Source organism: Dermacentor andersoni, chromosome 9, assembly GCF_023375885.2.
Source record: "Dermacentor andersoni chromosome 9, qqDerAnde1_hic_scaffold, whole genome shotgun sequence".
Classification (NCBI taxonomy): Eukaryota; Metazoa; Arthropoda; class Arachnida; order Ixodida; family Ixodidae; genus Dermacentor; species Dermacentor andersoni.
Window position 1 is genome coordinate 36,206,391 of NC_092822.1, and position 13,198 is coordinate 36,219,588.

General features: G+C 42.2%; 1 protein-coding gene across 1 annotated transcript in view; it reads left to right on the forward strand.

The window, feature by feature from the left end:
- Positions 1–13,198, forward strand: part of LOC126527626 (laminin subunit alpha-1-like) — a 123,796-nt gene that overhangs the window by 56,913 nt on the left and 53,685 nt on the right. Inside the window, exons 24-33 of the mRNA XM_050175438.3 lie at positions 138–277; positions 1,984–2,211; positions 3,357–3,497; positions 4,353–4,526; positions 5,867–6,046; positions 8,048–8,172; positions 8,607–8,727; positions 10,141–10,281; positions 11,062–11,174; positions 11,665–11,748. Coding sequence (XP_050031395.1) covers positions 138–277; positions 1,984–2,211; positions 3,357–3,497; positions 4,353–4,526; positions 5,867–6,046; positions 8,048–8,172; positions 8,607–8,727; positions 10,141–10,281; positions 11,062–11,174; positions 11,665–11,748 — 1,447 coding nt within the window. The remainder of the gene's footprint in view (positions 1–137; positions 278–1,983; positions 2,212–3,356; positions 3,498–4,352; positions 4,527–5,866; positions 6,047–8,047; positions 8,173–8,606; positions 8,728–10,140; positions 10,282–11,061; positions 11,175–11,664; positions 11,749–13,198) is intronic.

Sequence of the window (13,198 nt, forward strand, 5' to 3'; positions counted from 1 at the left end):
CGGCAACTGTTGATCAGCTCGAGTCCCCGTCTTCTTGCGAACCCTTTGTCTTGTTTAATTAACTGGTGACACACGCTTTGTGTCCTAGTATTTGGTGCAAAAACTAACTTTTCTTTTGATCCATTTTGCTTATGTAGCTTGCGAGCCATGCGAGGCTCCAGGTCACGTTTGCGACGAGGAGACGGGTCGTTGCATCTGTCCCAAGAATACAGGGGGCCCTCGGTGCAATCGCTGCAACACCGGAGCCTGGGGTTACCATCCAGTCGATGGCTGCAAGGTACCGGAATTTTGGGCACATTGTTGTAGATTCAGTTTCAGTTTTAGCTCATTGTGCATAATTGGGTTATGAAATGGAGATTATACATCCAGTCCAGCTCATAGAGCATCATTATAGGTGTGCCAGTGCCATTTACCTATGTGTGTTTCCATGACATCATGGAAACGAACTTCTTTCAACACATTTGAGTGCCTGTGCAACAAATGTCCCTACAATGAAATTACTTGTATACTGAAAAGGAAGGAACATAATACAAATAAAATATGCACTCCCGAATTAAAAATAAATAAGATGTAATATTGATTTGATGTTTCGGAGCCCATATGGGTCCCTCTTTCCCACTGCCGATGGAAAGCTACGGCAGTGGCGCATGTATGGAGTAGTTGGTGCTGCGAGGATGTATAAATGTCAGGCGGATTGCCTCACATCCGGTTTATCATGTCTGGCGTTATTTGTGTGTGCAGCGACTCTAATAGTAGACACATTAATAGGTATTTTTTTGGTGGTGATTACAGGCACCGAGTTCCAGTCACTGCGATGTCCAGTCTTTTCTTGGTGCGCAGATAGGGCATCCGAAACAATGTTTCCTTTTGCAACATCATTTTAGTGTCGCCTTATGTGTCACTTAAACGTTTTCTTGGACGGCACGCACATGTTGACAAAGACAACAGAAAGAGGATGGGTCAAGCGCTAGTCTCATCGTCCATCACTTGGCCTTTTTGTTGTCTTTGTTAGTTTGCTGTTCTTCGCATTGTCATTTGAAATTCCCTACATTCATCGATGAAGGCAGTATCGCAGTAGCAGTGCCATCACTAAGTTGCGCTGTGCATACCAAGGACCATTTGATGCAGCAACACTGACTGTGTGGAAGGGTTCGGACTGTGCGGTAACCAAACAATTGTAAACCTCCTCTCACCGCCCTCCCCCCAACCTCAACTGCTCTTTGCAGGCGGTACGGCGTCCAATATTTACAATCAAGTGGCCTGTATATAATGAAGGAGTTTGGGAGTCCCAAGCACATCTTTATATGATGGCATTTTACCGTATCAGCATCTCTCGGGAACTGTTTATAGAGTGGGGGCGTAGGGGTCAGCTGGCTGTGTGGTTTTGTGGGTGGAGCTTGTGCTGAACTCTTACGTTGTCACTGGGTGTAGCTAGAAAAACCAAACACACTCTGCAGATAAAATGTAACTACAAAAACAGCGTGTTTTCGAAGCCATTAGCCAACAGAAAGAATGATTTTGATCTTTAAATGGTGATTGTCACTAGGGTAGCCAGTGTAATGATTAATGAGAAAAAGAACGAAGGTTTGATATAAATCTGCAAAGTCCTACAATTTCTTAAGATTAGATGGTAATGAATTCTATAGTAATGTGGCTGTAAATTGGCCATAGATTCGCCTTAATTACTTTTAAAACTTTTTATTCTTGTGGATTTCAATGTTATTAGTTAACCTACCGAATCGCTACAGGGGCCTATCAGACAGTTAATAATAAAGGTAGAGACATCTTACCGATATAGCAACCCCTCCACAATTAAGTTATAAGTTCTTTCTTGTAGAACACTGCAAATGAGAACAAACCACAGTACGACTTGCACAGCTGAATGTTAAAAGAAATTGAGTTTCTTAACAAGAGTAAACAAAATGGCCCTCTTGTTTTACGAGTGTCTTCCTTTAAACACATGCGCGCATGCGTAATTCGCAGCTGTGCAGCTGCAACAAGCTCGGCTCCCTGAGTCCCAACTGTGACGAGAACACCGGCCAGTGCCAGTGCCTGGAGGGATTCGAAGGCCAGCACTGTGACCACTGCCGACCGGGCTACTACAACTTCCCCAACTGCCAGCGCTGTGACTGCCACCCTGCCGGCACGGACCCCAGTGCCTGCCAATCGGGAATCTGCCAGTGTGACGAGAGAGGCCAATGTCCGTGCAAGGTATAAACGGCCCCCGTAATGTGTGATTAGCCTGTCATTCTGAGTTAATTGTAACCTTCACCATCATCGCTGTTAGCCTGTTTTAAAATTCATTTTTATTGTCTCAGTAGCCAGTGTTATGCCTGTAGGTAACAGCACACTGTTGAACACTGGGCCATTCTTTCAAGTATGAATTGGACTCGCTTAACGTTCTGCGGGTTTCCGCAGAACTACTACGTAGAAGCAAATTCGTCAACTAAGGCAGGTCTGCTAACAGTGCTACAGTACCTCAAACTGTTAATCTCATCTGCAGGACTTTCCACTCGCCCCCATATTGTGTGATTAGCCTGTCATTCTGAGTTAATTGTAACCTTCACCATCATCGCTGTTAGCCTGTTTTAAAATTCATTTTTATTGTCTCAGTAGCCAGTGTTATGCCTGTAGGTAACAGCACACTGTTGAACACTGGGCCATTTTTTCAAGTATGAATTGGACTCGCTTAACGTAAAAGCAAATTCGTCAACTAAGGCAAATCTGCTAACAGTGCTACAGTACCCCAAACTGTTAATCTCATCAGCAAGACTTTCCACTCGCGTTATAGGTTTAGTGGGACACAGGTTTCTTAGATAAACCAATTTATGATGTTGCAGTGGCTACACAGACACATTAAATGAAATAAATAAGCAAATAAATAATACACACACACAAATAAATTAGTAAATAAATAAATAAATAAATAAATAAATAAATAAATAAATAAATAAATAAATAAAATCCAGTGCAGAATAAAGACTTCTCCCAGTGATCTTTTGTAGCGCCCCTGTTTTGCAAGTACCTAACCTACCCTCTGCACGCCAATGTTCTACTATCATCTCTTCATTTTATTCCTTGGCACTTTCAAATATGCTTCCATTTCCTCGGTGCCATTCTGTTACTCTCACATACCTTCGGTTCATTCCACAGTGGCCCGAGATACTCGTCTCCTTCCTCTGAATCTCAACTAGCTTAATACTATCTCTTTAGTCTTCAGTGTCGAACTATCAGTTTAACCACACTACGTCTATTTTAACTTGACAACCGTTCTTCGCCTATTCCTGCAATGTTGCAACAAAATTACCTAAGCCATTACTATGACTCCTACTGATGCTGCCCCTGGATGCTTGCAGGTGAATGTAGAAGGGCGCCGCTGCGACCGATGTCGAGACAGGACCTTCTCGTTGCTGGAGAGCAACCCTCGGGGATGCACGGAGTGCTTCCTGTTTGGACGGGCTGAGCAGTGCACGCAGGCCAACCGCGTCTGGGGACTGGTAAGGGTCACATCGCAAAGCATGCTCACATATTGCCGTGTTTATTTTTGCCTGTGTTACCATTTATCATTTGTTCTTATTGAAACTTGTCCAATTCCAACTGCGGTTTAGTCGATTTTTATTTGGCGAGCAATAGACAAAATGTTTATTTGTAGTACCCAAAAGTTTGGTAGAATGCCTTCTGGCCAGGTGAAGCAGATGCGGCAGTCGTAACTTTTGCCGCCGACCACTGCCGATGACCACAACGACTGGGGCGGGTCAGTTATACATTGCAGTTGTTTAAATGCACTGTTTTGGAAAACAAAACCCAGAACAAAACAGTCTTGAAGCAATGTTTGTGCCAATGACTATCACACGTAGTGTCTGATGCACTCAAAACATCCTGCTGCTGCATGTGTGAGTAAACCGTGAAAAGCTAACAGAACATATCAGCAAGAGAATTGTTACAAAATCTGGCCTGCAGTTTTCACAATGTGACCAAACAATCTTAGCCTTTCTCTTGTGAATCTCTTGCTGCAACATCTTTGACTTTAACTAGTCCTTGGTGTGCTCATTCTGCACTAACTCATGTCTTCTTCTTCATCATCATCATCATCATCATCATCATCATCATCATCATCATCATCATCATCATCATCACCACCACCACCACCACCACCACCACCACCACCACCACCACCACCACCATCATCATCATCATCATCATTATTATTATTATACACGTATCCATGATAATGATAACATCAATTTCAGTGCAACAAAACATACTTTTAGAGCAATAAAATTGTGCCTGTACTGTTGTGTAACGCTTTTGTCTTTTGTCGCCACAGTTTCCTTATGTCAATACATTTTCAGGTTGGCGCACCACCAAGGGACATAACTGCCACCCCCGGTGAGCCAGAATTGGATCGAGTGCACCGGTACAAGGTTATCCCTGGCACCCACCCCGGTTCAACTCTCTTGCGTTTGCCATACGTCCTAGACCAACCACTCTACTGGTCCCTGCCTGAACAGTTTCTTGGGGACAAGGTGAATCAAAAGTTTTTAATACTTGAATACATCTTGAGTAAGATGAGGAGAGACGTCCCGATTTGGGTGGGACACATTCCGCTTTTACCGCCATGGTACCACTGTTTCACAGATTATGTGTGGGACGATGTCTTGGCCCGGTTTAGTCTCTCCAGAACCCAAATTGTCCCGAAATATTTGCCTTATGGTGCCGAATTGGCTGTTCGCTTTCTTGTGTATTGTGGCGCCACCTTCAAAAAGCTCGAGAGGCAGGCAGCTAAGTGAATCACTGTCGGCAGTGGTGCCATCTCATAACTGTTTTCGAAGTGAACCATTTGCTTGCCCTCATGTGATTGGTCAGAATTGCGCTTCTGCCAATGAAAGTACGGTTCTGATCAATGACGCCAGAGCAAACGTCCGGTTCTTTTCCAAACTGTTTTAAGACTGCATTCCTTCTAGAATGTGTGCAACTCCTTACTGCTCGTACATTCTCTTGATCTTGCTTCAGTCAAATTCTGAATGCATTGACTAATGAGGTCTAGCCAAATCAAAGCGCACTGACCATGCCTTCTCGCTTGTCACCCATGTTCTGTTGAAAGCGCGTGGAATAATGCCGAAACGCAAGTTCAGATTTACTGAAAAGTGGAGAAAATAGTTTCCCTTCACATAAACAAAACTTGGAATATATGTTGAACGTCAAGCTATTTATCTCCTATCCCTGTCCTGCTTTGGTGCCCAAGGAATCTGGTCACATTAATGTTGGGTTCTTTTTCTTGTGAATCTGCATCCAATGGATCATATCAACCACTTGTCCTTTCTGGTAAAGGTAACGAAATCTTCCAGTTATAGTGGCTTCATCAATTCATTGGCTTCATTGCTCGTTAGGTGTTTCCTTGCTAGTGGAAACTGCAAAGATTCGGTCTGATAATTCAGTTTTATATTAAATTTAATAAATTAACTACTGCATATATCCTGATGATATTGGGATATTATGGACATTTTTAGGTATAATTTTAGACTGTAGCATTATTTTGTTGGATTTGTAAGCAAGAAATTCATTTTTTCAGGTGCTCCGTAAAGTTGAAAATGACCTTGCGTGACCTTGCTGAGAGCTTCCTGTATGATACTTCGCATTGGAAAATAGTTGCAAAGAATCAGTGCTGGTCCTGTTATTTTCTGTGTCCTCATCTCTAGCTTGCACTGTTAGTCTTTTACCATAAGTTTTACAAACTAGCACAAACTTTACTTGCTTTTGTGTCTGGCTGGGTTTTACTTAAGCCTTTTGCGCTACCGTGTTCTGAACTGCCGTGTTACAGTCACACTTTGCATGAGTGACGTCGCACTTTTGTCTTTTTTACTAGGTGGTTGCCTACAACGGGAAGCTGAAGTTCACGGTCAAGAGCGATGCCCAAGACGTCTTTCCCGACGCCATGCTTCGCCAGTACCCCCTGGTGTTCCTCCAGGGAAACCACCGCATACTTTTGGGTTTCCACCCTCACGAGCTGTTGCCAACTGGCACTTACTACGTCCCCATTCACGAGGTGCGATATGTACCTGCTGCTGTGACTCGTTCGCTCTTTTCATTCATGTTGTAGTATGGTCAGCCCCACTAGGGCTAATACAAGGGTTCTGGCTATGGCACTCTGCTGCTGAACACCAAGGTTGCAGGTTCGATTCCCTCTTGCAGTGGCCACATTTCAATAGGGGGCACAATGCAAAAATGTTTGTGTACTTAGATTTAAGTGAACATTAAGGAAAGTCGGGGGATCGGAATTGATCGGACTGTGGTGCATCCATCATAGCCCGTGTTGCTTTGGGATGTAAAACTCCATAATTTGGTTTGATTTTATTTAAGGTGTGTCACAAGCTAGATACTGTGACACAAGAGTGTCCAATGCCAAAAATTCTGAGGTCCAAAAAAAATTGTAACACAGTTTCCTGGAATGTATGCAAAGAGTGAAGAAACGTTAATCGTTGCAAAATTAATGTGCTTTTGCTCTCTCCTGTGATACTACTTACACTTTTTTGTCAGCTTGCATGGCACTTCAAATATGCATTCAACTGCTTTTCAATTATCTTTTTTCTGTGAGAAACCATGCATGGTGTATCCCTTTGTGCCTTGCCACTATGCCTATGTCTGTCATAGCACATCTGTTAATATTGGCTATTAGAATGAATCAATCAATCAATCAATCAATCAATCAATCAATCAATCAATCAATCAATCAATCAATCAATCAATCAATCAATCAATCAATCAATCAATCAATCAATCAATCAATCAATCAATCAATCTCTTGTAGCTAGCACATTCATAATGCAATGTTTATACAAAGATTTCCAGGTCAACTCAGCAGGAACATGACTAAGTGTAGCCATAAAGCAGGTTTCAAGCTGACTTAGCAATATGCTGTGATCTTTCTTGCCCAAACAGTTTTATCAGTCGGTTAGCCAGTCAGTTAGCTAGCTGATGTACAACCTTCCCAACCTACACTTAAATTGCTTGTTAACGGCAACATTAAGTACTTCTTAGTGATTCTTAAAAAACTGAAATTATCAATTCAAACCTTACTCCATCTAGTCACATTCTTAAATCTAGGGCAACTTCAGACTCCGGATATATGAACAGCAAAAAATCACTTTTGTTTCTGTGCAGGTAATCCAAAGTATATTACCTGCAATTGCAAGTTGTGATGCTAGGGTATTGAATATTTGGTGAAAAAATTACTGCTCTAGACCCGAATATAAATACAGCATCTTTTTTTGTTTATGCATTCTTTCTTGTTAATATTGTTTGCGTGACTTTTAGCACTAGTTAAAATTTTGCCAACCGGTAGACTTACTCATGCTTGGCTATGTAGCCGTGTTAGGCTTTTATTTTTATGCAAAATATACAGGGTGATTAAAACCAAGATGGGCTGAGTACCCGCTGGGAAAGGAAACAGGCTCAAGGACAGGTAAGGATTATGTGGTAGGATGAAGTTCGGGAATTAGTAGGCATAGGATAGGGCCAGCAGATGCAAGACTGGTGATTGGAGATAGCTGGCAGAGGCCATAGTCCCGTGGCAGACACAGCCTGCTGATGATGATGAGTACTATACATTTGGCTAATCAGACATGGAGTGCGGGGAGGCCAGCAGGATCGCAGCTGACGCACACAGAATCTAATTTTGCATCACCAGCTAGCCTAACTTTCCACTCTTTTGGAACACATTTGAGGCTTCCCTGAAATTCAACAGCCATGATAACTGTGGCATGGCATTATGTGCATAATGCAAAAAAGGGTAAGGCTTGCTGACACGGACACAAGAGAAGAGAAGTGGACAACACAAACGCGACTTCTTTTCTCTTGTGTCCGTGTCTGCCTGTCTTATCCCTTTTTCGCATTAGGAATCCTTATCAACTAGCTCAGCTTTCTGTCGTTCTAAGCATTATGTGCGCTGTTCCTCGTGCATTAAAAGCAATGTGCTGATTTATTGAGCAAGAAAATTAACTTCCAATTTGCATGAAATTAAAAGAATGGTACCTTTCTTGTTTTCTAGGATGCCTGGTATCAGGTGGACAACCCCCAGGTTCCTGTGACACGTGCAATGCTCATGGTTGCCCTCCAAAACGTCCAGAGAATTCTCATAAGAGCCAATGATGGGCCAGATGTCAAGTTTGCCAGGTATGTTTTAAAAAAATATTTGTGAAATTTTGTAGAGAGAATGCACAATAGCGTGAAAAGAGTCTTTCTGTGCAATACCTCTATCACCAAATAGTAGTCAAACTGTAATACACTTCAACTGGTTACTGAGCAAGACAAGGTCGGGCAATTTTGTGCAAGGACAAGGAAAATTTGTGCAAGCAAATGCCTCATCTTGCAGAAAATTGCATTGTATACATACATATTTGACGACTGTTGTTGGACTAGCACCAAAACTATCGCGAGGAACTTGTAGGAAAAGTTCTTTATTGTTTGTGCTTACTCAAGCTATCAATAAATGTGAGAAGGTTAACTGATCTGCTCATGTAAATTTATTTTACGGCTCATGAGTGTGGCCAAATACTTTGTCGCGTTCAACATTCACGTCTGCTTGTCCCCATCTGTTGCATTCTAAGCTTGAAGGACGTCTCATTGGAGATCGCTCAGCCGCTGGACCATGGTGAAGTGACTCCTTACCTGGCATACGGTGTTGAGCAGGGAAGGTGTCCCGTACAGTACACCGGAAGCTCTTGCCAGGTGAAACATTTCACTTATTTTCAAGCAATTGTTACGTTAGACATGATGCAAGAAAAGAGCCCTACTGATGTAGCCATACCCGCATACTCTGTTGTCGCACTAGAATTACATGTCCTGTGCCGTAAAGAAGCATTAAATGATTACATAAGTTATGAAAGATGAAAGTGAACGATTTTTGGGGTCGAAAATGTGATAAATGGTGCTGTGAGCAGGGCGACGATTGTGTGGGGTCATGCAGTCTGCATGCTTTCATCAAAAACTATGGCCATGATATTGCCATAAATCCATCGTCACAGTTCATTTGCTAGAGCACCGCACACATCATTTGAAGGCCACGGGTTCTCCCACTGGCAGCAACGTGTTGTCATTCCTGCCATCTTTATTTCCCCCTTTCCTTGTTAACAATATGGGATTTATTTCAAGTGTAACCATATTCTAATTAGTTGCTGTTTAAAAATCGGCATAAAAACCACTTTTCTTCCCCTAAGCTCTCCTTGGCTTCATTGCCTGTTGGTCTTATATTTTTATTATTGAAAATAAAATCCACCGGTTCCCATTGTTCTTATAAACTATAGCCTTCACAACTCAAGAGCAAATTGAACACATCTGTGTTTCTCTGTTTGCTAATGCTTATGCAGTTTTGGTGAAATTTATTTGTGCTCAGTTATGGAGCCTTGGAGCTGCAGAACATCAATCACTGTGCATCTGACGTAATAGTTATGCGGAAACCGGCAAGGTGGAGAGAAGTAATTAATAAAAGGAAAATGAGACATCCACCCATACGTAGCCAAGTGCTAAAAAGCAGTTAACTACGTTTGGGTGCATGTCTAATTTTAGCTTTATTAACTGTGTGTCTGTTCACTGTGCATTGTAGTGAACAGATGCACAGTGATTCCATGCTACACTTTCGAGTGACCGGATGTGGAACATTTCCTAGTCTACTTTTTTCTAGTTAACATTTCAACATATATTTGTTGATGGTGCACAAGGAATATTAAATGCGATGCCGCTTGTGTTAGCTATGTGCAGCTTTCTCTGCTGCTGTAAAATGATTGTACTGTCTGTTACTATAATTGCTATTACTATTAGCTGCTATTGAAATTACAACTGTGTTCCATATATTGAATTATGTTATCATTGAACGAGGTTCTGTAACTTGCTTTGTTTCCTTTTAGGGGTCAGTTGTCAGTTCCTTTAAGTGCTCATGTAAAAACATAAATAACACAAGGACTTTTAGTGTGTAAAAGGCACGATACGTTTACTGCATCTGAGGGGCACCTAGCAACATGGAGATAATTTTGCATGAAAAAGTCAAAGCACTACCGAGACAGCCATTTCTTCCCTATCCCACATGAAAAAATAGGAAAATTCCACATGAAAAAGTATTGATGAAAATGTGCTTTCTGTTGCCAGGATCCTGCTGAAGGTTACTACCGCAAGTTCAAGCCTAACTACCTCAACAGCAGAGATATTCTCGACTTGGTTGGCTGGGCTGAACCCTGCGACTGCAACAACCGCACCCGCACATGTCACAAGGAAACTGGAGTTTGCATTGTAAGTTGAGTACTGTTGTGTGCATCTCAGCATCAGTGGTCTACAGTGCTCCAGCAGAAGAATGCAGGGCCTTCAGGTTCCTCCTTAACTGTTTATTGCTACTTCCATCTAAGTTTTCTGAAGATTGTGAGATTGGGAGTAATACATTTGAGTTAGCAAAATAGTTTAGTATTAGTTAACTAATTTATTTATTTATTTATTTATTTTATTTATTTATTTAGGATATACTTGCACTCCCATCGGTGGTAGGCACTGCGTCTAAGTATAGTGGTCATATGGCATGATACGCAGTGCAGTATGTTTACTACCTCTTCTGTGAAGACTAATGAATAGGTGATGGAAGGTATTTAACATCGAGGTATCAAGCAGCTTTGTGAGTAAAATGCAAAGAGGAAGCTACGCAAATAAAGTAAGGATAAGCTTGTGATGTGGCAGTGATAGAAAAAGTACGAGTCCTTTGTTTTAACAAAAACTAATTTCCTGTGTACAACTAAGATTGGTGTGCCTAAATCTTGTAGTTGTTTTGTGAGTGACAAATTTTTTGTCAATTTATATTTTTCTTATTTAGAAAGAAAAGACCTGTTGGGACATAACTGTTGTGTTCATTGCATAGTATGAAGTTATATAGTTGCATTTTAATTAAGCTTTATTGTTAACCTCTCACGAATGTAATTTTGGTCCAGCCTATTGCTTAGCTTAGTAAACTAATGCACCCATTACTAGTAGCTAAGCCATGTCGCGTGTCTGTATGCATCATTAGAAAATTTCCATCTTGTCCAGAACTGTGGTGGCAACACCGTTGGTGACCACTGCGAACGCTGTGCCGAGGGATTCTTCGGGACACCCTCGCGGGGACCATGCCTGCCTTGTGCCTGTCCACTTCCCACAAACAGGTATGTACTGTAATTCTCAATGCAGCCTGTAGTCTAACGTAGTTTCTGCAGTCTTTGACATGAATATACCTTCATTATGCAGTTTAACCTTGATATAATCAATTCACACTTGAAGCGAAAAGCTTCATTATATCATGAACTTTGTTCAGACACCACGAACGAGACAAATGTCTCACTTTTTTTACCTGTCTTGCCTATGTAAACACTTATCAAGATTCTACAACAAGTTAAAATGTTCTTACGTTACAGGTTGTAGAATTTGCCAATAGTTGCTTTTCGTGCTTGTGAAAACTTCGTGTATCAAAACTGTGGCGTGAAGCTACTTTGTTCAATCAAGGGAAAAAAATACGCGAATTTCAATAAAAGCAAGAAATGGAAATGAGAAAAGTCTTTCTTTTTCTAACTTTTTAGGTGTAGCATTGTATTTGAAGGTATTTAATGCTTTGTTATTTACTGGAGCTCATCTTTGTTTGGTTTTCGTTGCATTCAGCTTCAGCAGCACTTGCCAGACGCACGGGCCAGACTACATCTGTACGGACTGCCAGGAGGGCTACACTGGAAGGCGTTGTGAGAGGTGACCTGTCATTTTGATTATTGTTGTTAGTGCATGATTTCTGCTGCAACAGAAAGCTTTTCTCTTTCTCTGCTTTTTGCCAGTAGTTGCACGCGACGTCAAAGAAGTCGTGTTCTCTTTTGAACTGTTTTTGCTCACCAGCCATCGGCTTGGAGGAAGAGGAGCCGGCAGTGGAGGAAAAGGGTTAGAGTAAAAAAAAATATGCAGATCCAATGCACATGTTGGAATCTATGTGAAACGAAGCTTTCATGAGGCATGCAGTTAGCAAAATGCTATAAATTTGGCTGTTTCTTTGTTGCATCTTTGGCGTAAAGGAAGCTGGCGCACGCATGTGTTCTCATACACACGTGCTACGCATTGTGAATGCACGTGCTCTGCAGTGTGACGTATTATAAAGGCTTGTATTCTTTCATTTATTCTTATTTGTTGTAAATGTACCGTCCGCTCCTTGGACAATCCCCCGTTGTATGTGCCATAGTATGGAAATTATAATCATCATCAACACAGTGATCTAGTTGATAGCACGATATGTACCCTCCACCTATTGACCTCCACTTATTATTGGCTGCTTCGCTGCAGAGGTTGAGGTTAGAACTCCACCGCAGGATGCTATTTCAATGCTTTGGCATTCTTACCATACTTCACTCGCTTTCCGGGGGCTATGTATCTATCTGTGTAAGTCTGTATCTAATCGTTTTCCCGACTACCTGGGTCACGGGGTAGTGCTTGGTGGAATTGGTGGCACATCATAGAGAGAGAGAGAAAAGGATGCATAGAAAGGCAGGGAGGTTAACCAGAGGCAGTTCCAGTTGGCTACCCTACACGGGGGGAAGGGTAAAGGGGGATAAAAAGAGAAGGAGAGTAGAAGGGCGAGATAGAGAGAAATAGAGACGAGCACGAACAAACCGTGCACACTGCAGAGCTGTAGGGGGCGGCGTTCTTAATGTTTATCGTGAAGCCCCAGTAGCACATCAGCCTGCTGTGCTGAAGGAACAGGGTTCGAAACTAGCTGTCAGAACAACTGTCTGACTATGTGACAGTGTGTACACTTACGCCACTCTTCAACTAACCTTTTTGTACGCTGACATGAATCACTGCATAAATGCGAGACTGGGGAAGTGCCGCTCTTCAAAGAAACTCTTTGATGCCGACTTGGGTCACTGGCATGTGCCAGTATGTGCGTGTGTGCCACTCTCCACTGAATGTGTTTAACACCAACTTGGGTAACTAGGTGTGTGCCACTGGGAACGTGCCCCTCTACAATGATGAAATGGTCTCTTAAAATTTCTCCGATGCTGAGCGGAATCAAACCCAAGTCACAAGGGTTCCTTTAAGGACAGCAACCCGATGTTTTAGACAAATGCAGTAAGCATGTGCCATGTTCCACTGAACCTCTTTCATGCCAATGCTTTGACGAGCTGTGCCATGAATGGGCTACTGAGTGTGCGGC